This window comes from Meles meles, chromosome 12 (genome assembly GCF_922984935.1).
Source record: "Meles meles chromosome 12, mMelMel3.1 paternal haplotype, whole genome shotgun sequence".
Lineage (NCBI taxonomy): Eukaryota > Metazoa > Chordata > Mammalia > Carnivora > Mustelidae > Meles > Meles meles.
The window spans coordinates 20,342,742-20,364,310 of record NC_060077.1 but is presented as its reverse complement, the minus strand read 5'-3'; the positions used below and the strand labels follow the sequence as shown (position 1 = coordinate 20,364,310).

General features: G+C 60.5%; 2 protein-coding genes across 4 annotated transcripts; one reads left to right on the top strand and one right to left on the bottom strand.

The window, feature by feature from the left end:
• Positions 1-401: 401 nt before the first annotated feature.
• Positions 402-7,685, bottom strand: NOC4L (nucleolar complex associated 4 homolog). Of its 2 annotated transcripts, XM_046026030.1 has the most exons (15): positions 7,512-7,685; positions 7,232-7,352; positions 6,759-6,865; positions 6,375-6,482; positions 6,023-6,172; positions 5,846-5,945; positions 5,708-5,742; positions 5,088-5,138; positions 4,897-5,008; positions 4,650-4,710; positions 4,380-4,490; positions 4,130-4,290; positions 3,953-4,035; positions 3,730-3,843; positions 402-3,643 (listed from the first exon to the last, which is right to left on the bottom strand). In XM_046026030.1, exons 1-15 carry the CDS (start codon positions 7,626-7,628, stop codon positions 3,524-3,526), a joined length of 1,551 nt encoding a protein of 516 aa, XP_045881986.1. In that variant the 5' UTR covers positions 7,629-7,685; the 3' UTR covers positions 402-3,523. The 2 variants fall into 2 exon arrangements, with proteins under 2 accessions (XP_045881986.1, XP_045881987.1); XM_046026031.1 differs by lacking the exon at positions 5,088-5,138.
• Positions 7,686-7,858: 173 nt separating this feature from the next.
• Positions 7,859-13,717, top strand: DDX51 (DEAD-box helicase 51). 2 transcript variants are annotated; one of them, XM_046025899.1, is made up of 15 exons: positions 7,859-8,138; positions 8,264-8,415; positions 9,432-9,582; positions 9,879-10,024; positions 10,116-10,187; positions 10,277-10,383; positions 10,508-10,616; positions 10,700-10,845; positions 11,053-11,245; positions 11,374-11,489; positions 11,577-11,693; positions 11,891-11,992; positions 12,095-12,158; positions 12,251-12,385; positions 12,607-13,717. In XM_046025899.1, the coding sequence occupies exons 1-15, from the start codon at positions 7,880-7,882 to the stop codon at positions 12,631-12,633; spliced, it is 1,896 nt and encodes a 631-aa protein (XP_045881855.1). In that variant the 5' UTR covers positions 7,859-7,879; the 3' UTR covers positions 12,634-13,717. The 2 variants fall into 2 exon arrangements, with proteins under 2 accessions (XP_045881855.1, XP_045881854.1); XM_046025898.1 differs by having other exon boundaries at positions 7,859-8,168; positions 12,607-13,714.
• Positions 13,718-21,569: the final 7,852 nt, after the last annotated feature.

Here is a 21,569-nt window from a genome sequence, read left to right as displayed (position 1 = left end):
TAGGTCCAGGTGGTAGTTACAAGGCATAAACGCGCCAAATGGCACTGAATCGGGTGTTTTAAAATGGCTAACTTTAGATTGGGCGGATTTCATCCCATTTTTATAACTATATCCCAAGTATTGCATACAGCATACTTTGTGTGTCTGAAATTCCAAAAACTGTTGTTAAAGATTTGCTTATTTAATTTCAGAGAGAGCACGTGCAGAGAGGGGCAGAGGAAGAGAACCTCAGGCAGACACCTGCAGAGCACGATTTCATGACCTGAGCTGAGAGTGTGACGCTGGGCCCACTAAGCCACTCAGGAACCCCTCCAAAAAAAGTGGTTTTGGGGGGAGCCTGGATGGCTCAGTCATTAAGTGTCTGCCTTCAGCTCAGGTCATGGTCCCAGGGCCCTGGGATCGAGACCTGTGCTGGGCCACCTGCTCAGGGGGGGGGGCCTGCTTCTCCCCCTCCCTTTCCAGTTCCCCTGTGCTTGTGTCCCCTCTTGTTATCCCTCTGTGATAAATGAACAAAATCGTGAAAAATATAATGTGCTTTTTAAAAGCTCCAGCTCGAGCTACAACATGACAACATCCCAGAGGCAAAGTGGGGAAGGGCAGTGAGGCAGGGTGGCCAGGCGGAGGCGCCAGAGAGCACGGCCTGAGCCAACCCACTGGGGGGCGCTCCCAGGAGCCGGTGGGGTGGTGTGTGAGCAGCTGTTCCAGACCACCCAGGATGGATGGCAGTGCGTGCACTGGAAGGGATGAGCAGCAGGTGTTAAGAGTCAGGCACCAAGGCTGGGAACCGCGGGTCCCGCCGGAGCGGCTGGACCTTGGGTCGGCACCTCCCCATCTTCCCGTGCACTTTCCCCTGGAAGTCTTGCAATTGGCTTTGCGTTTCTTCTGTAATTGAAGTGATCAATGAACCCAGAACCATGTTTTAGTGAACCAGCAACTGGTTTGCGGGAAAGACTTGTGCTGTCAAGGGCACAGCCTAAAGCAGCCCCGCCCTGGCCTCTCAGTCCCCGGGATGCTCGTGGACTCGTGGTCAGCATGGTACAAGCCCCAACAGGCAGAGGCCTCCGCACCAGAGGAGAACCCATAGCAACTCAGACCAGCTCCCGGAAGGCTAGCCTGAGAGATCTGCTGCAGGAAACCAGCACCGTCCTGAGCACTGGGCGCTGACACGGCCCCAGCAGAGACAGGCAGCACTCAGACCACTGACATGCACGCCACTGGCAGCCAGTGTATCAGGGTGATGTGGGGTGGGCAGCTGCCCCCGCAGGGACGGCCACAAGCTGCCACGGAGGTAAGGAGGTCCTGGAAGAGCAGGTGGCACGGCCCGGGGGGCTGCCGGGACCGGTGAGAGGGGGCACTCCGTGCAGGACGCAGTGCCACCTGACCTCCTCGGGACGTGTAGACCTCCTAGGACAGTGACCGCCAGGCCTCACTCCAGCACTGTCACTCAGATCCCAGAGGGTTCCAGAGTCCCTGACCGTCCCGGCTCGAACATCCCCGAACCAAGAGCCCCGACGTCCATCAGATGCTCAGGCTCCCAGCCCAGAAGCCCGAGAGGCTGTCCTGGCCACCCAGGTGCAACTGCCCCTGCCCTGCGTCCACTCAGGCAACCTCCCCAGGGGCAACCACCCAGGGCCAGAGGTGGAGAAAGGCCAGCCCGGGGGCCTAGACAGCTTGGTGGGTTGAGCACCAACTCCGTTTCAGCTCCGGTCATGATCTCGGGGTCTTGGGATCCAGCACCACCTCTCCCCCCAACCCTGGTCAGGCTCTAAGCTCAGCGGGGAGTCTGCTGGTCTCTCTTTCTCCCTCTGCCCCTCCCCCCACCCACACTTGCTCAGTCACTCCACAAATAAAATCTTTTGAAAAGCTAAAGTAAAATACAAAAGAAACACCAGCCTAATACCAAATGTGCCCTAGTGCAGCTGCCCAGCCCCGGTGGTCAGGGGTCACAGCGGCCTTTGTCCAGGCAGTGGGAGTCCCCAAACCTGCCAAAACAAGGTCTACACAGAACACACAATGCTGAATTGGGCGGGGGTGGGGGGACAGACAAGAAAACCTGCTTAAGCCTTTTATAGTTTAACTTTAAAAAGTCAATGGCATTTCTTAATCCATTAGCCCTCAGCCCACCCACGCGGCCCCCTGGTGTCCGCACACGGAAGCTCAGGCAGGACATCTGGTAGCAGGCCGCCAGGAGCCTCGGGACAGTCCCCCACAATGCGCATGAGCCCCTCCTCTGTGCCAGGCAACTCCTGGGCCCTAGGGCTGAGGCAAGGAGCGGGTTGGTAACCCTCAGTCCTGGCGAAGGCTGGCAGGGACAGTCATGGACTACTGTAGGACAGCAGGGCCATGACGATGCAGTGGGTGCCACATAGGACACACAAAGCCATTACATGAAGTGGAGCCTCCCCAAGGCCCCACTCAGCCCGAGGTGTGAAGAGCAGGGGCAATGGAGTGGACAGCTGTGAAAACAGCAGAGCAAAGGCCCTGGGGCAGGAACTGGCCTAAGACAGAGCCCTACAGTACAGCTGGGGGCAGGGGTGCTAGCATCCCTAACTCGCACAACCCTATACAGAGGAGAAGCGCTCCTTCACTACCCGGCAAAGCCCACACCAGGTCCTCGGCCACGGGAGCAGCTCCCTAGAGGCCAAACCGGCCAAACAACGGCCCATTGTGACCCCAGGGCGCTCCTGTGGGGAGGGGCTGTGCCGGGAACTCAGACAGGAGGCTGCAGGCAACCAGGCTCTCCCACCCCCTCCTGTGCCTCCGCCAGGCCCCCTAGCCCACACCAACTGCCGTCACACACGGGATTCCTCCGTCCCCAGACAAGCGGGTTTTCCAGAGAAACTTGCATTCAAACAGGCTCGCCTGACAAAAACGGGGCCTCGAAGGAACACACCGGACCGAAATAATCAGCTGGCCCGTGGCCGCCGGCACCCACTCTGCTGGGGGACAGGATGAAACGGTAAGCGGGCTTCAGCTGTAACTCCCTCTGATGGAGGACACACACTCTGGGACCCCGGGATCAGGGGACAAAGGGGTTCTCCTCAGGACCTGGCCAGGAACGGGTATGAGCGCTCCCTGTGCGCCCCAAGACTAACCAGGACAGAGATCCCTCACTGTCGCTCCTGGGTCACAAAGTCCAACTCCAGAGGAAAAGTAGAGGGCTTGGCCCAGACCCTTCCAGGATACAAGGGGCCCCAGGGAGTCTGGGGTGCCCAGGAAAGCTGGCAGGGCTGGCAGAAGCCACTTCCATAGGCCCACCCCCCCCCCCCAGCACCCAGCCTGCCCCCCTCCCCAGGCTTCAAGGAAGGGAGAGGCCCCTGGACAGCACCTTCCAGCGGCGGCGGGGAGGGGGCTGCCAGTGCACACAGCAAGCGGGCACTGTGGATGTCGGCCCGTGAACACGGCCGCCACAGGAGCCGGGAGACAGGTTCAGCGCCTCCCCAGACCCTTCACTGCCCACAGTCCACCCTGTTGGCTCTCCCACGAAACCACTGACGGGGCGGGGGGCGGGGAGGCCACAGGGTCAGCTGAGCATGAAGTGCTGCGCGCAGAGGTCGTCCTGCCGGCCCAGCAGACCTTGAGTGGGGATGAACTCCAGCGGTATGGACCCCTGGCCCTTCTTCTTCAGGTCCCGCTCGAACACCTGCAAGGGACAGGCAGATGATACGCCTGCGCCGCGAGGTCCCTGCACCCCAGCCACCCAGGCCCCCGCATCCCCCCAGCCCTCACCTCGAATGCTGTGAGCTCCAGCAGCGGGGCGATGCTGACCTCGGGCACAGACAGCGCCTGGTTGATGACGCTGGCAGCCTGGGACACCTCAGGGTGGTAATGTCGCTGGAGGGCCTGCGAAGCATGTGATGTCACCAACCCTGCCCCCCGCTCCAGACACCATCCCAGGCTCAGGTGGGGGGGGGGGGCGCGGTGGGGAGAGTGACGTGCCTGCCAAGCTCACCTGCAGCTCCCACAGCGAACTCTCCAGAGCTCGGCTCTTGGCGGGGTCCTCCTCTTCGGGGTCATAAGGGTCAGCATCCAGCTCTAGGAACGAGACCAGGCCCTGCTCCACAACCGGCCCCGTGTACTGGCTGCTGGGGGCAGGCCCCCCAGGCTCCCCAGTGCCCGCTGCACTCACCGGGGCCCAGGGGGCGGTGCACAAGGACACGGCAGGCAGGATGCCGGCGCAGCAGGTTACAGATGAAGGGCAGGACCATGAGCAGGGCCTCGGGGGGCGCCGTTAGGGCCAGGCGGGACAAGCGCTTGGCGAAGGCAGCCACCAGGTAGGCAGGCAGATGGCTGGGCAGGACGGTGGGTGTGAGTGAGACCCCCCACCGCCCAGCACCCCAGTCCCCGCTCTAGGCCTCAGCCCCCGCCCCAGCACTCACGAGGACGACAGGAAAAGGTCGGCCAAGTGGAAAAACCGGGCCCGGTACTTCACGTGAAAGACAGACGGGTCCAGGAGACCATAGAGCTTCCGGTAGAAATCGGGGTACTCGCTGGGGGAGGGGGCATGTAAGTGAACAGCAGGCACGGGAGTGGAAGCACACAATAAAGAGACAGAGTAGCTTCCAGGGGCTCCGTCCCCTCTCCCGTGCTTCTCCAGCCTGACCCCCACCACTGCCCCCGGGGCCAGCCCAGCCCAGATGAGCACTCACAGGTTGTGCTGATGAATCAGGATAAAAAGTCCGTTCAAGGCCAAGAGACTGATGGCTCCCCCTGTGGACACATGTGCAGCTGTGAAGCCCCGGCCCGCCGTACCCCTCCAGCTGGGGCATGAGTCCAGCAAAGCTGGAGGCCACCAGCCCACAGACCCAGCTTCCCCTGTCCAGCCCGGGAGGGAGGGCAGGGTCCTGAACTGCCAGAACCCAGACCGCAGCAGACACGTGGGAGCTGGGCACTCACCCACGTCATAGGCGCGGGTAAGGAAGTCAATCATGAGGCTGGGCTGGGCCAAGTGCGGCAGGATGGAGTCGTGCATGATCACCAGCACCTTCTTGTAGAGACTGAGGGGCAGCTGGGGGAAAGCAAAAGGTGTGGGCGCACCTGCCCTACTCCAAGAACCCTATGAGCCAAGGGGCCCATCCCACCCCTACCTTATGCTTGAGAAAGCCGAGCCACATCAGTTGGAAAGCCTTCCTGTGCTCCTACAGCAGCGGGGGCGGGGGGGGGGTGTCAGGCCTGCACACAAGGACACAAGGCACCCACCCCAGTCCCCTGCCCTCAGAAGGGACACTGCCCATACTGCCTCCCACCTTGCCCTGTGGGAGGAGAAACTCACAACCCCAAATCCAAGAAGACACACTTAATGACTGAGCCACCCAGGCACCCCAAATAAATAAAATCTTAAACAAACTTAAAAAAAATTAGAAGAACTCTTAATCTCACAAAACAAACTGGGGGTTGCTGGGGGGAGGTGAGGTTGGGAGAGGGGGAGGGGGTTATGGACATTGGGGAAGGTATGTGCTATGATGAGTGCTGTGAAGTGTGTAAACCTGGTGATTCACAGACCTGTACCCCTGGGGATAAAAACACATTATATGTATTAAGAACCAGTGTGCCTCCCCCATCCTGGCCCCGGTCCCTGTGAGGGAACCCCACGACTGCCTAGGCCAGGGGAAGGGCAGCTAGTCCTCTTCCTGTCCCACACACGCTGCCTCTGCCTGAAAAGAGCATTAGTCCCAGGGAGGCCCCCAAGCCCTCTGGAGCATCTCACCTTCAGATGAATGACCTTCCACGAGCGCGGCAGCTCTGTAAGGAAGGCAACAGTCGGCGGACGGGCGGGAGAGGGGCAGCCCACCTCGTGCGCCTGCCTACCCGCCTACCGTCCAGGATGCCCACTGAGGATGCTCACCCTCGTGCTTCACGTAGAAGCTGGAGATCCCACGCTCCTGGCAGGGGAGACTCACAGATGACAACAGCGTGAAAGCGTTGTTCCAGAACGTGAGCGGCACCTGCAGAAGGCCTGGCCTGAGCACGGGCATGGCCACCGCCTACCCATTCCCCCAGCCACATGACCCAGCCAGCTCACCTCTGGGTGCCTGTCAGTGATGCGGCCCACGATGTCCGTGGCTGCTTTCATCGTGTGGTAGCGGATGTCATCGTGCTCCAGGTACTCCCGGAACCGGGCCAGGAGCAGCGAACAGTCGTCCTCCGGAGAGAGCAGACCTTCCACCACCGCCTAGATGCCGCACGGGGAAGGGGGCCTCAGTGTGTCAGCCCACGGCCAAGCGACCACCCGAGGAGACCACCGAGCTGGCAGGCTCACCCTCTGCTGCATGGGAGGGTCTGGCAAACGCACGACACTCACCAACCACCTGCACCAGGCCCCATCCCAGCTCTGGCCAGAGGTTTCTGTGTCCTCCCGCCCCAACGTTCCCCACCTTGAAGAGCTGGCGAGGGAACAGATAGTAGCCGTCCCACTTCGGTTTCTCCAGGGGGTGAGCTCCTTCCAGCTGCACAAACTTCATGAGTGTGCTGAGAGCCAGCTCCTGGGGACAGAGGGGAGCAGAGTGGCCAAAAGGGCCCCGACCATAGGTCACGCCCGCTGCCGGCGAGGCCACGGAGCTCCCCCAGCACGCGAACCCAAGTACGCCTGACACAAGTACCAGGACAGGAATAACACTAGGCATCAGAACTCCAACCACACGGGACGTGAACGCGGCCTCAGGTGGGCCCAGGAACGGAGGCGTAGGCAGCCTCAGCCCTGTGTCGGTGCCTGTGGACAGCCTGGTGCAGGGACCGCGGGGGAGGTCAGCCGAACTCACCTTGACCTCGAAGGAGGAGTGAACCAGGAGCTCCTGGAGGCGGTTGAGGCAGCTGCGGTAGCGGTGCCGCATCCACACCTTGTACTTGCGTGTAGCTCCCTGAGAGCCTGCAGGGAGCCCCAGATCAGCCCACCCCGCCCACCACTTTCCACCCCTCCTGCCCTGCCAGGGACACTGACCTGGGATGGGAAGAAAGAACCTCCTCCTTCCAGGGCATGGTCTGTCACCCCTCACTGGACCCCAAGAAATAAGTGACCCAGGATGGTGAGGTGTGGTGCACCTTCACCAGATGCTGGCCATAAAGGCGGACGCTGTGGTCACCTAGCTGCAGGGCGGTCTCCGACGCCGCCCCCAGCACCATCCTCCTCCTACCCCGGGCCCGCGGAGCAGCTTGGGGGCTGAGTCTCCTCCGGCCCTCCCAGAGCCTCAGCCCGGCAGCTAGACCCCAGCCTAGGGCCCTGGGGGACGCTCACCCGCCATGACCAAGTCCTCGGACGGCAGCTGGCCCACAAACAGCTCTCCCCGCTCCAGCAGGGCCCCGAAAAGGCGGCTGCACGCGCGCACCGCCTCCTGGGTCTCCTCGTGGTCCTCGGACTGCAGGAACAGGCCGGTCGCGGGCGCCCCGACTTCGGCCCCACGCCTGACCCCGCCCTCGCCCGCCCACCCGAGCCTTCGGCCCGCGCCCCCCCCCCCCCGACCCCTCCCCGGCCTCCGACCCCGGGACACCGGCGGCCGCGACCCGCGCGTCCCCACCTGCAGCACCGCCAGGATGTCGAACACTGCGTTGGCCTCGCCGCGGCTCGCCAGCACCGCCTCCAGCAGGCGGCCCAGCGATCGGCGCACGCCCTCGGGGTCGGAGTCCCGCTCCATACCGCTGCCGCCGCCGCCCGCGACAGGAACCTGAACTCGCGCGCCCGCACTCAGCACCCCCGCTGACGTCACCTCCTCGCGCCGGGGGACTCCTGCACGCGGCAGCCGTCGCCCGGCCCCCGCTGTGACGTCACCTCCCCGCGCCCGGGGTCTCCAGCTCGCGGCCGCAGCCGCCCGGTCCGCGACGTCAAAGCTCCGCGCCGCCGCCGTCATCGCGATGCGTCCGGCCAGGAGGCGTGCGGCTGGCTGGCATGGCGCTCTTCCACGTCGCGCGGTACTCGGGCCCCGAGGCGACCGGAGCGGAGACCGAGGCGGACGGCCGGGCGCGCGCGCTGCTGGAGCGGCTGCAGTGCCGGGCCCGAGAGCGGCAGCAGCAGAAGCAGCCGCAACAGCAGGCGGCCGCACGAACGTCGGAGGCGGCGGGGCGGCGGCGGCGGCGACCGCGCCGACCGCGGAGGCGCGAAGGCAGCGGAGCGCCGGGGAGCCCGCACGCGCCGCCGGGGAAGCGGCGTAAGGTGGAAGGCGAGAACGCGCGCGCAGGTGGGGCCGGGCCGGGCGGGAACGAGGGCGCGGCGGTGCTACCGGAGTCCGCGGGGTGCTGACGCGCTGCCCCCGGGCCCGCTTCTGCCGCGCAGGGAGCAGCGAGGAGGCGCCGGGCGAGAGCGGCGCGGACGCCGAGGGCGCGGGGCCGCCGGAGCACCCAGGCGGACGGCCCCGGGGAGAGGCGTCGGGGCCTCCAGCCCACGCCCTGCTGCTCGGGGGCTTTGGAAGAAGCAGGGCGCCCAAGGTGAGCGACCCGGGGTGGGAAGGGAAGCTTTCGACGACTTTGCTTCATCCTGGAGCTGGGTTTGGTGGCTGTCGCCAGTCCGGCCCGTGCTCGTGGGGTAGCGCGGAGGCCCGCGCCTGCGACTGAGGAGGGTCCTTAAGTAGAGGAAGAGTCTTCCCCCCCCCCCCCCGTTGTGTGGCCTGTAATTTCCCTTTTGATTGTTCAAGCCCTGTGCAAGCTCAGTACTTCTGCGTTTAGTTGTAAGAAAGCGTGATTTTGTGAATACAGTTAAGCGGATTTGCAGTTGTCACAGTTGGGTCTTAAAGTAACCTAAATTATCTGGTGTGTATGGATAAAGAGTTCCTATCCCATGTTCGCCCACTTGGTAAAGAAAACGAGTTTCTGGTGGGCTCTCAAGTTAGTCCTTTTTTATTGTGGTGGAGATTTTCAGTAAGTAAGTACCGAACAGAAGGGCTCTGGGATGACCGTGACTGCGGGGAAGGAAGCGGCGGGCTTGCCAGGGTGCGTGGGGCACCTTCACATCTGTGCCCGCGTGGAGGTCTACCTTGAGCTGGGATCAACCGGAGTAAGATGGACGGCGGAGGTGAGCATCACTCAGAACGCGGGAGGCACCAAAGCCCTGAGGCAGCTGTGAGCTTCAGTGTGTAGGAACAGAGGTGTGTATGGCTAGTGCTCACAGTGATTGGAAATGTGGTTGGGGGCAGGTGAGTCTCATGTCCCGGAGAGCTTTGCAGGCGCACCTCTGGTGTGGACGTTATCCAGAGTGTGAGAGGAAGCCCCCACCCCTGGGGGGGTTTGCTCAGGGGAGCGGCACTTTCTTGTGCGTTTTTAAATTCCTTTAAAGGTTGTGTGGAAGCTGGGGAAGGGGAAGAGTAGGGAAACTAGTTAGAGTGGTCGGCCTGCCTTGCTGTGTCCTTGTCAGCTTGAGTGACCCAGAGCTTGGTTTCTGCAGGTCTTAACCGCCCTAGCCCCACGGATCCTGGAGTGTTCACCTGGCCCCTTTCTCTTTACGGTAGGTCCAGCCTTTCCTGCCTTCGTGGTTGGCTGAGCCCAGCTGTGTTGGAAAGAGTGTCACTGAAGACTCGGTGCCTATCGAGCACATCCCCGCAGTACACCCCAACATGCAGAAGAAATTGCGCGCACATGGCATCTCGTCCTACTTCCCAGGTGCCAGGGGCTGGGGCGGGCACGCCTTCAAGAGCGTCTGCACCAAGAGCCGCACAAGGCCACAGTGCAGCAGCTGTGAACGTGGGCTTCTAGGCATGTCCGGCTTCAAGTGCCATCTGGGTTTTTGGCATCTTTGGCCGCCGGGCCTGATGATCCGAGAGGCTCTCGTGCCGTCTTGGAGTGCGAACGGCCTAGAGATCGTTGAGAAGGAGCAAGGCTACTCGTGGCTTCGGCGCCTGTGCTGATTCTGGGTATTCGTGCACTTTGTGACTTGCGTTTCCTCCTTCTTTGTCCAGTCCAGGCAGCAGTGATCCCTGCCCTCCTGGAGAGCACAGCCAATGGATTTCTGGTGGCCAGAGGTGGCTACCGGCCCAGAGACCTTTGTGTTTCCGCCCCGACAGGCAGCGGGAAGACTTTGGCCTTTGTCATCCCCGTGGTACAGGTCAGTGTAAGGACCCCCGCCCTCCGAGGGGGCTCTGCAGGCAGGGAGCCGGCTTTGCTGACAGGGTGGCTCTCGTCCCCCTCCCCCCCAGGCCCTGCTTGGTCGAGCTGTCTGCCAGGTCCGTGCCTTGGTTGTGCTGCCCACTAAGGAGCTGGCCCAGCAGGTTCGTGCACCCTACGCCTCGGGTCAGACCTAGGACCTGTGTCACTGTGCTGCTTCATACCAGCGTGGTGACAGCCGCTTCTTCTCCAGGTGAGCAAAGTGTTCAACATCTACACAGACGCCACACCTCTGCGTGTCGCTCTAGTCACTGGGCAGAAGTCGCTGGTCAAGGAGCAGGAGAGTCTCGTCCAGAAGACGTAGGTCCTGGGGGCTAGGGGCTCCTCCGGGAACAAGGAGCGGCTGTCTGAACCCTGTCAGCAGGCTCCCTGTGGTGTTGCGGGGTTGGTGTGGGGCCCTTGACTGAGCCACTTTGCTCCTCAGAGCAGACGGCTTCCGCTGCTTGGCTGACGTGGTGGTGGCCACCCCGGGCCGCCTGGTGGACCACATCGACCAGACTCCAGGATTCAGCCTCCAGCACCTCCGCTTCCTGGTATGCTGCACCCCAGAGGAAGGCCGGGGTTTGGAGCCGGTCCTGGCCTCAGCCACCTGACACCAGGCCTCCTGCTTCCCCAGGTCATCGACGAGGCCGACCGCATGATAGACAGCATGCACCAGTCCTGGCTGCCTCGGGTGGTAGATGCAGCCTTCCCGAGCGATAGTGCCAAGGACCCCTTTGTCCTACTCCAGAGGCGGCAGCCCCAGGCCCCCACCGCCGCCAGGTACCTGAAGCTGAGCCCTGCCCTGTTCTCAGTGCAGCCGCCCGAGCACAGCCCCATCAGGCATCCTCTCTGTCTCTGAGACCAGCTCAGCCTCAGGCTGGTCTGGTTTGTTCTGGGGCGGTCAGTCTGGGTAGGGGGGGTGGCCAGGGCTCTGTCGCTTAGTTGGCCAGGCTGAGACTCCTGTCCCACCACTCGCTCCCCTTTCAGTATCTCTTGTCCTCAGATGCCCCTGCAGAAGCTGCTCTTCTCAGCCACCCTGACGCAGAATCCGGAGAAGCTGCAGCAGCTGGGCCTCCACCAGCCCTGGCTCTTCTCCACAGGGCTGGCACGCAGAGACCCTGGAGACAGTGACGCAGACGGGGACTCAGGCGGGAAGTACGCCTTCCCAGCGGGACTCTCGGTGAGTGGGGCAGGCAGGGGCAGGAAGCGGGGGGCAGGCAGGGGCGGGAAGGGGGGGGCGTGCAGGGGCGGGAAGAGGGGGGCCGCTCAGGTGCTTGGGGCCTGGCCAACCCTGTGCCATCCCCACAGCACCACTACGTGCCCTGCAGCCTCCGCACTAAGCCACTGGCCATCCTGCACCTGATGCTGGAGAAGAATTTCTCAAGGGTCCTGTGCTTCACCAACTCCCGCGAAAACTCCCACAGGTCAGGCCCTAGGAGGTGCAGGGGGAGCAGAGGGGAGACGGGCTCCAGGCCCTGCCCACTTGGTTCCTTCTGGCTCTTCCCACCCAGGCTCTTCCTGCTAGTCCAGGCTTTCAGAGGCGTGACTGCGGCTGAGTTCTCCTCCCGCTGCGGGCCCGGTCAGAGGAAGGCGGTCTTGAAGCAGTTTGAGCAGGGCAAGATTCAGCTGTGAGTGCCTGCAGAGAGGGGCAGGGAGGGCTCAAGCCAGGTAGCAGCCTGGGCTCTCCGAAGGGGGCTTTCCTGCGGGAGACTTGGCTCCTCAGCGTGGAGGCCTCCCCAGCAGGCCCAGGCAGGGTCATGGGCACAGGGCGTTGGGGGCTCCTGGCCTCAAGCAGGGCCCGTCCACAGCCCCCGGTGTCCCCCAGCCTCATCAGCACAGACGCCACCGCTCGAGGCATCGACGTGCAGGGCGTACAGCTGGTCATCAACTACGACGCCCCCCAGTACCTGCGCACCTATGTGCACCGGTGAGGGTCCCGTGGCTTTGGAGGGAGAATCCATGGAGGGAAGCCCCGTCCCATCGGACCCCTGTGCGCCACCGTCCTGGAGGTAGTTGTGCTTGGTTTCAGGGTCGGAAGAACCGCCCGCGCTGGAAAAACCGGACAGGCCTTCACACTGCTCCTCAAAGTGCAGGTCTGTCTGCTGGAGTCTAACCGGGGGGCTGGGGCCTCTGCTGGTAGCACTGCTCGTGGAAAACGGGACCCCTTTCGTTCATTGCCCTGCAGGAGAGGAGATTCCTCCGCATGCTAGCGGAAGCTGGGGTGCCAGACATGACGCGGCATGACGTCCCCAGCGAGCTTCTGCAGCCGCTCGTCCCACGGTACGAGGAGGCCTTGTCCCAGCTGGAGCGAGCCGTCAAGGTGAGGGGCCGAGGCGTTCCTGACGCACGTCTCATGTCTGGGAAGACCAAATAACAGCGTGTGGGAAGGGGAGAGGGTGGGAGGGGCACCTGGCCTTGGGAGGAGGGCTGGGGCCAGAGTTGCCCCAGAGGGACTGCTGCTGCTGCTACTAGTGGGGGTGGGGGAGCCTCAGGGGCAGGGCAAAGGTGGCGCCACAGGGCCTTTGCCTCTCCCTGCCGCAGGAAGAACGAAGGCAGAAGGCGCCCTGACGGGCTCGGGGGACAGGCGGGCTGAGCAACCCTGCAGAGCGGACCCTTCCACCCTGTGCCCTCTGCTGGGCTCAGCCACTTCCTTTCCGGAAAAATCCTGAGCAGCAGCTGCTGGATACGGAGCAAAAGACAGATTCCTTGGATTTCAGAGGGAGCAGCCAGCTCCCTCTGAAAGGGGAAAGCTCCCTCAGAAAGGGCCTTCATCCCCCAGCGCGCTGCCTCCTCGTGCCAGGCCCCAGATACGGTCGCTGCAGCAGGCCTGGCACTGGGCAAGCTCAGGCCCAGGTGACACAGTCACCGGGCAGCCTCTGCCCAGGTCTCGTGAACCTGCTCATGTTACTGCAGAACTGACAGGGAGGCATCTGGGACCTCGGGGTGGCCTCAGGATGTCTGCCACCATGAGCCATTCCCGGCGCTGTCACGGCTTCCACACGGGGCACAGCACACCACACGGCTGGGGGTTCTCCCCATGGGGATGAGACTAACCTCACCACCCACCAGGACATGCGTTGTGAACATAACGGAAAACAGGCTTCAGAAGCACTGACCCAGCATTTGTGTAGATTTTTGTTCTCAAAATTGCATGCTGATATTAAAACAAACTTGAAAAACCAGGATGGAGCGGTGGTGTCTGGTCTGTCCTGAAAGCATGCTCTTTGCTGCGGCAGGGTAAGGTTCAGAAACACAGCCGCATGGTTGCTTGTGGGGCCGTGGGAGGGCATAGGAAACATCACGCTCAATGGCCACAGACCTGGATGGAGAGCAGCCTTCACGTGCGACCAGCTTACGTCCCCAAACATGGGCTGCTCGTGGCCCATCTGCTCCCACCCCCCTCACTGGGGCCTTGCTGGGTGTTGGAGCCTGACCAGGCTCTGCATCCGGGGGGGGGGGGGGCAGTGGTCAGGACCCACTCCTGGGGCACTACCGCCACAGACACACCAAGCTGCCTGCTGGTGGGACAAGCTCTCACTACCCCGAGGAACCCCGGGTTCGCAGAGGGCGGCCTTCATCCCGGGCTTCCTTGCGGACATCCCCTGGACTCTGGGAACCCGAGACCAAGCTGACGGGAGGGCCTGTCCCACCGGCACAGCGAGGCGTGCGCTTACTGCTGTTCTGTGTGTTACCTGTCGCGTCCACTCCCGCATGACGACTGCTGGTAGAAACTGTTCAGGAAGGAGGGAGCCGGATACAACACGCTCCAGACTCGGAAACACACATCCCGGACATGGATGCGTGCATGCGGACAGCTATCTGGACTCCGCGATAGCTAGTCTTCAGCTACTTTTCAGCTACCCCGTGACCTTTCGCTGTCTCACTTCCTTATTCTCGATTTCCTGAGTCGTCTTAACTGCAGTCACTCCTACTCTACTCTCACATCTGTGGGGCAGTAACGACTCTAATCGGCGTTGGTCCTTCATATGCTTACCGTCGCTAACATGCTCTTCTCCTTTGTCTTACATACGTATACAGAGATAGGTATTTTTCTAAGTTTTACTCATTTATTCGACAAAGACACAGCGAGAGAAGGAACACAAGCAGGGGTGAGTGGGAGAGGGAGAAGCAGGCTTCCCGCTGAGCAGGAGGCCCATTCTGGGGCTCCATCCCAGGACCCCAAGAGCATGACCCATGCCAAAGGCAGACACTTAGACTGAGCCACCCAGGTGCCCCTCCTTTGTTCCGTATTTTACCATTTCAGGAATATTTTAAAATTCTGTATTTTTATTTAAATTCAGTAAGTTAACATACACTGTATTGTTAGTTTCAGAGGTAGAACTCAGTTACTCAGCAGTTGCATCCAACACCCAGTGCTCATTCCGCCACAAGCCCTCCTTCATGCCATCCCCCGTTACCCCAGCCACCCACCACCCCTCCAACAACCCTCAGTGTGCTTCCTATGATTAAGAGTCTCACGGTTCGTCTCCCTGATTTTATTTTTCCTTCCCGTCCTCTGTATTCCTTTGTTTCTTAAATTCTGTATATGAGTGAAATCACATGACATTTGTCTTTCTCAGACTGATCTCACTTAGCACGATACCCTCTAGTTCCATCCACACCGACGCAAACGGCAAGAGCTCGTTCTTTCTGACAGCTGAGTGATACTCCATCGTCTATATGAACCACATCTTTATTCACTCATCTGTCGATAGACATCTGGGCTCTTTCCTCAGTTTGGTGATTGTGGACATGGCTCCTGTGAATGCTGGGGTGCACGTGCTCCTTCGGATCCTTACTTTAGGGGCAGCCACTGCTGGCTGTGTCTCCCCGTCCACGTGGCTCTCCTGCGAGCCCATGCTTCCTGTCCCTGGAGCCCCTTGTGAAAGGCTAACGACCTGCACAGGGCTTGCATTTGTGGGGGCTGCTTGTGGCCCGCTGTGCCTCCGCGCCCCCCACCCCGGGAGGCTACACTGCAGCTGTGGTCAGGGGGCTCCCCACCTTCAGAGCAGGACTCCATTTCTGCCGCGGGGCACACGCCATCCGTCTGCGCCGTGAGCAAAGAGCCAGTGAGAAGCTCAGCAAACAAGGTAAGAGTAAAAACCTCCCCGAGTGCCCATCCCTCCGAAGCTGGCAAACTTGCGGGCACTAAAAGCACAAGGTTGAGTGTGTCATTTTCTGGAATGTCCTCAGTCACCGAGATCTGTCAGCGCTGACACCACGGAAGCACACGTGGCTCCGTGTTCCACGTTCCTTCTGTGCGCTCCTGTCTGCACAGATCGCCGTCTGGGGCAGCGGTCCCCACCTGGCCTCAGAGAAACGTCGTCCTTGTTTTTAAGACACTGGAAGGCTTGCTCATTTTGTTTCGACACCGTGGTCTGGGAAATGTGTGACATTTCAGGAGATGCCCGGAGCAGGTCTCCCAAAACACACCGTCTTCCTGTCGGCCCCCACCAGTTTCTACAGCACACGCTCACAAGTGGAAACACTTATAAATGCTCCTGGACTTGTTTCAACATGGTGCCTTTCGATACTTTTCTTTGGGTTTAACCCAACTTGTTACTCACCACCTAAAGGATATTTTTTATTTTATTTCCTTTCTTACTTGTATCCTCCTTATCCACAAACGTATAAAAAGTTTTTTCTGTTAAACATTTCCTCAAATGTGTTTCTTCAATTCAATTTTAAAATTCTTCAATAAAGCAGGTCAAATCCGGGGACAACAAACAGTGCTCTTCGTCTGTGACACAGAAGCCCACGGAGCCTCCCAGCCTGGGCCATGCCTCCGAAGAAGGTACAACCAATTCCTACCCAACCTCCCAGCCCCGCCCAGCCCCTGGCTTCAGACGGGGACTGTGCACTGGAGCCCAGGCTCACGACGCTCTCCCCGGCTGGCTCTCCCAGGCAGCCGCAAAACCAGCCTCTTCCTAATTCCACGCACCCTTCCTGCGAGTTGACCTGTGCTCAGCCACCAAAATGCCCCTGATTACCTGGTGCAGCCCTGAAGGGTTAACCAAGAATTAAAGACAAATTAGTACCCAGCTGTCTTTCACAGAGGGATCCCCTCTGTGCTGGTTTAGCCTTCCCATGCATTGTTAACTTCTGCTTAAGGCTACCAATTCTTAGGGTAGGGGCCAGCCAATTTTCAGATAAGTAAGTGATAAAAGGCTCTTGAGAAACACCAAAAACCTAGCAAAATGGAGAGTGCTCACAGGCCATGATGCAAACCCCAAGACCGCAGCCCTTACAGCCTGCCTGACGTGCAGCACGTGGCTCAGGGACCATTCACACTTCCGTGGCTGCTGCTGTTCAACTAGACACAGGCAAGCCTCCCGGGTGGGTGAACAGACACCGGGAGCCGCAGCCCTTGGTGAGGGAGGGTGCCGCCCAGGGTCAGGCTGCTGTCCTTGGTACCAGCCAGCCCCTCCCCACACTAGGCAGAGGAAGACAATCAGGCAAATGCAGGAGACTCTGCCACACAACCCGCCAGGGCCACGAGCCCAGCTCATCCACCACCCACCAGCCCGCGGTTTTTCTAAAGCACGCAGGGAATTATAGACTACATCCCAAGCCATCAAACAAAGAAAAATTTAAAAAATTAAAAATTAAAAAATTAAAGCTCAAAATTAGGGGCGTCTGAGTGGCTCAGTGGGTTAAAGCCTCTGCCTTCGGCTCAGGTCATGATCCCAAGGTCCTGGGATCGAGCCCCACATGGGCTCTCTGCTCCGCAGGGAGCCTGCTTCCTCCTCTCTCTCTGCCTGCCTCTCTGCCTAGTTGTGATTTCTCTCTGTCAAATAAATAAAAAAAAATTAAAAAAAAAATAAAGCTCAAAATTATAAGAAATGTTTTGATTGTAAGGAGCAGATATCCAGCACACCCCCAAATATTTGAAAATAAGTATTAAATAAAACCTTTACAGTGTAAAACCTTTGACAAGAATTCCACGTTAGACATACGTGTCTCCATACAGAATGGGTAAGGGGCCCTGTCTACAAAGTCATTAGCCGTGTCTGCACAGAGTCGTAGTTCGACACCTTCAAGAGACACACAAAACCTCCTAGAACCGCAAATCCCAGATTACGCTGCTGAGCGCGTCTCTGCTCATCCTGAAATCTGGACAGAAGTGACTGCGATCTCTGGCACCTGCCAGCTCACCCATTCTGTCACTCCTCGGGAAGGGCACACACTCCTTCCTGCCGTCCTTTGCTGCCTGCACACCTGCATGTTTCTAAACACAGGAGAGGGCACGTAAGTGCATCCAGATGGTGCAATAAAACATCGTTGAGTGTCGACTCAGTGTCGAGCTCCTGCAGCCGGCTTTCCTGGCTGACAAAAGGAAACCAGGCGATGTAGGAGGCCCTGGGGGGAGCGGGGGATACTGAGGGTCAGACCCTGACTGTGCTGATAGCTGGGTTTAAATCCTGGCTTTTCCTCCAATGGTCCACGTGACCTGGGATAAAATGCTTAGAACCACAGACACTTTTCAATTTGTCCAAATAAAGAACTCAGAAAGGCAATCTTCTTTTTTTTTTTAAATTTTTTTTTTTTTTAAGATTTATTTTTTTGACAGATAGAGATTACAAGTAGGCAGAGAGGCAGAGAGAGAGAGGAGGAAGCAGGCTCCCAGCCAAGCAGAGAGCCCGATGCGGGGCTCGATCCCAGGACCCTGGGATCATGACCTGAGCCGAAGGCAGAGGCTTTAACCCGCTGAGCCACCCAGGCGCCCCCAGAAAGGCAATCTTAATTGTTTAACATTATTTCATTATTTCAGCATTTCCAAGATTCTAACCACCCCACTTCTCTTCTCTGACTAAATCTATTTGGTGACTCTGCCCTGTCTCTGGCTTCAGGAACCCACCGTTGGGCTCCTCTCCCGCCTTTGACAGGTGCGGCCACCCCCATGTGAGACGCCATGTTGTACCCTCTGCAATGTGTACCCTCCGCGATGAGGCACGTTGTACCTCCCTTGGGACTAAGTGGATCTCCCCCCTCCACTGGCCCGCCCCCCACCTGTCCTGCAGTGCGAGGTCCTCCCCACGTGAGCGACTGCCCCCTAACTAAGCAGATTCACCTCTGCACCTGTATTTACTAGAATTAAGGAAATACACCTCACAGGGAAAACTAAGAATACCATTTCCATCCAAGCATCAAAGGGACCATCCCGAGCCCGTGAAGCCCCCTCACCCCCACGTCACCCCTGCTCCCAGGCTTAAACACAGCACAGCCGCCAGCAGGGGCATGGCACCCAGCAGAAACACTGAACAGAGGGAAACAGAGGGAAAGCAGCAGGAAGACGAGAAGGAAGGACAACAGCCAAGCCCCCGAGGAGCTGGACAGACAGGAGGACACGGAGAACTACCTCCCTGCTCTGGACCCTGAGCGGGCTGTGACAGAGACTAGATGGCTGCTTGAAAGACCCCTCCCATCTCGGTCTGCCGTCCTGACAAGTACAGTAAATGCTTCCATTTCCGATCCTCTCTAAATGGCGCCGCTGTCCTAGGTCCTCATGGCCCTTAGGCAGAATCTTACCAGCCTTATTTGCTCTTAGGGGCTGGCCCATCGGGGGGTCCGGCTGCTGTGAGCTTTGCGCAGGGAAGCCCTCCTGGCCCACAGGCTGGCCACCGCAGGGATGCTGGCGCGCTGCTGGCCGTGGGGCACGCGCAGCTGTCCGCACAGGACACACGGACGAGGCGCCGAGGGTGGTGGAGACCATGCAGAATGCCGCGGAGCGGCATCGTGGCGGGCAGCGGTGGCCTGTCCGGGAAGAGCTGGTGACTCCGCAGACCGCCGCTGGGCTCACGGTCTCTCCCGCCCCCCTCGGACCTTCAACCCGCACGTTACCCTGAGACCGGCACCGAGCACGTGCTCAGTGAGGAAGAAACTTCTCGGAAACGCGATCTGCCCCTCTGGGTGCCCGCAGGTGTGCAGGCGGCGACCAGAGAGCGGCCGGGCCTGGGGAGGGCTGGCCCGCCCCGCGGAGGGAGCCCACCGAGCACTCGCGGGTCTGCCCGTCCCCAGCCCGGCCGTACAGCTGCCGGCTCCGCTTCCGTCCGGGGAGGTAGGCAGCCGGCTGGGTCCTGCCCGCACGACAGGGACCATTGCTCATGCTGAGGGAGCCCACGGCTCCCCGGGCTGCACCTCAGCCGCGCTGCCCCGGAGCGGCCCCTGCCCACCAGCGGGCGTCTCGACGGCGGCCCCGCAACGGCCCGGCCGTGAGCACGCGGCGCCGCGGCGGTACGCGGACCAGAGGACACACGCGGGAGGGCCCCGGCTGGACGAGATCCGCAGAGCCCCCGCCCGGAGCGGGGCCGGGCCCGACCCTCTGCGGGGACAGGGCTGCAGCCGGACGCGCGCCACAGACGCTTGAGGGTCACTCTCGGGGTCGCGTGTCACAGCGGGGCCACGCTGGGGGCGCAGCAGGCGTGTCTGCGCTGCACGTTTTCAAAGCGGCTTTGTGACGGCCTTTATCTCACCTTCGCAGCCACCGCGGAAAGTCGTTTCTGGAGCCCAGAGGAGCCAAACCCCACCGGCAGCCCGGAGCTGGGCCCCCGCAGCACGCAGGCGCGGACGGCGGGACGGCGCACGGCCCCGTGCGTAGGCGCGGCGCGGCACTGCGCGCCCGGAGGCCCGGGAGGAAGGGGGGGGGCCTGCACGGCTCACTGCCGGCGCCTGCGCACTCCGCCGGTCTGCGCGTTTCTGGCCTCCCGCTTCCATCGATTCCTCGCGTCCTCGTGCCCACCACCGCGTGCCCTCGCCGGCACCATCTGCCACACGGAGCGCGCGCGCCGTGGAGGTGGCGGGAGCCAGTCACGGAGCAGGACCCAGGCGCCCAGTGAGAGGCGGCGGCGGCCGCTCGGGGAGAAGGGTCCAGGGCCCCCTCAGACTGGGGAGGAGGCAGAAGGTGCAGGTTCTTCGCCTGGGATCGGGAGCGCCCAAGCGCAGGTGCTGCTCCCTGACCAGGGAAGCGGCGTGGCGGGGCCGTGGATCCCGTCTCCCCTGCTCACAGCCCTCTCCCCAGAGGCAGACACCCCTTTCTAGGATTTTCTGTATACATCCAGGCATATAGGCCATAGCTCCACTGGGAGAGCATCCCACACGATTCCGCACTTCTCTATTTACTTAGCCTCGGCAGGACCCTTCCATGGTTCTACCTTGTTCTTGATGGCTACGCTCTAGGGCGCCTGCGTGGCTCAGTTGGTCAAGCGCAGTCTGCCTTCAGCTCAGGTCAGGTCATGAGCTCCGGGGTCCTGGGATAGAACTGCACCCATGTCAGGCTCCCTGCTCAGCAGAGAGCCTGCTTCTTCCTCTGCCCTTCCCCACTGCTCCTCTCTGGCTCCCTCAAATGAATAAAAAATCTTTTTAAGGGCCACCTGGGTGGCCAGTGGGTTAACCCTCTGCCTTCGGCTCAGGTCATGATCTCAGGGTTCAGGGATCGAGCCCCACATCAGGCTCTCTGCTCAGCGGGGAGCCTGCTTCCCCCTCTCTCTCTGCCTGCCTCTCTGCCTACTTGTGATCTCTGTCAAATAAAATCTTTTTTTAAAAAAATCTTTAAAAAAATAGCTACACTGTTTCACTGACTGTACATACCATAATTTATCCAGTTAGATTAGACCTTTGGAAGATTATTTGAGGGTATGGGCGATGCGGGCCAAGGACAGAGAAGGGAAGAACGCTGCCCGGAATCTATGGCAGAAGTCCCCCTCTTCTCTCCCCTGAACCACAGCCCCTAATCTGGGCCATGGAAAGCACGTTGGCAGAGGCTGACTGGGATCTAAGCAGCAGAGACCAGGCGGTCAACAGACCTGAGACCTCTAGAGCTGGCTGTGGTCAAGGGGCCTGCGGGACAGCCTGCTGGGTGTGTTTCCTGTTGAACCAAACTGAGATGCCCCATGAGCTGGAGGTGGCGGCAAACGAACCCCTGGGCTCAGATCCGGACCCCACGGCAGCCAGATAGCAGAACCACGGCACTAAGCAGCTGCAGCCCCACCTCCAGTGCCCACAGAAATACAGCCTGGGGCCAGAGGAGCACACCCTAGGCCTCCTGGCATACGTACAGTCGGCAAGGACGTGATCATACATAGGTCATGGTGGCGGAAAGGTTCAGAAATCACGATCTTCTCCGTTGGGAATAATCTACTGAGCACAGGTGGCAGAGGCTAAGAGATTTGCAAATGTCACAACTGCCTTGGGAGACGGGTACACAGGAGGAAAGCAGCGCCCCGAGGAGCAAAGTCACTGGCCCCAGAGGGCAGAGCAACACATCCACAGAGCAGGGGGGTCCCAAGCACCCCATCCTCTCCACACCAAGCACCTGGCAGGGACTTGGCAAAGGGTCCTAAGTGAGCTGACCCCGACTTCCCCCACCCAGATCTGCGGATGCAGGTGATGCACAGAGGAGCCTGCACGCTTGGCTTTGAGGTAGGGGGATGAGAAATGGGAGCCTGGGGCCACAGGTCCACGTGGCTCCCGGGCCCCCATTGCTGCAGTGGAAGACAAAAATAACC

Excerpts from the sequence above, each read along its gene's own strand:
- NOC4L (XM_046026030.1), bottom strand. The coding sequence starts at position 7,628 with ATGGAGCGGGACTCCGACCCCGAGGGCGTGCGCCGATCGCTGGGCCGC. Across the intron at positions 5,743-5,845 it reads CTTCTACGTGAAGCACGAGG|AGCTGCCGCGCTCGTGGAAG; the intron begins GTGAGCATCCTC and ends CCTTCCTTACAG. Across the intron at positions 4,711-4,896 it reads TACCCGCGCCTATGACGTGG|GGGGAGCCATCAGTCTCTTG; the intron begins GTGAGTGCCCAG and ends ATGTGTCCACAG.
- DDX51 (XM_046025898.1), top strand. The coding sequence starts at position 7,880 with ATGGCGCTCTTCCACGTCGCGCGGTACTCGGGCCCCGAGGCGACCGGA. Across the intron at positions 8,416-9,431 it reads GAAGAAGCAGGGCGCCCAAG|GTCCAGCCTTTCCTGCCTTC; the intron begins GTGAGCGACCCG and ends TCTTTACGGTAG. Across the intron at positions 10,617-10,699 it reads TCCAGCACCTCCGCTTCCTG|GTCATCGACGAGGCCGACCG; the intron begins GTATGCTGCACC and ends CTGCTTCCCCAG.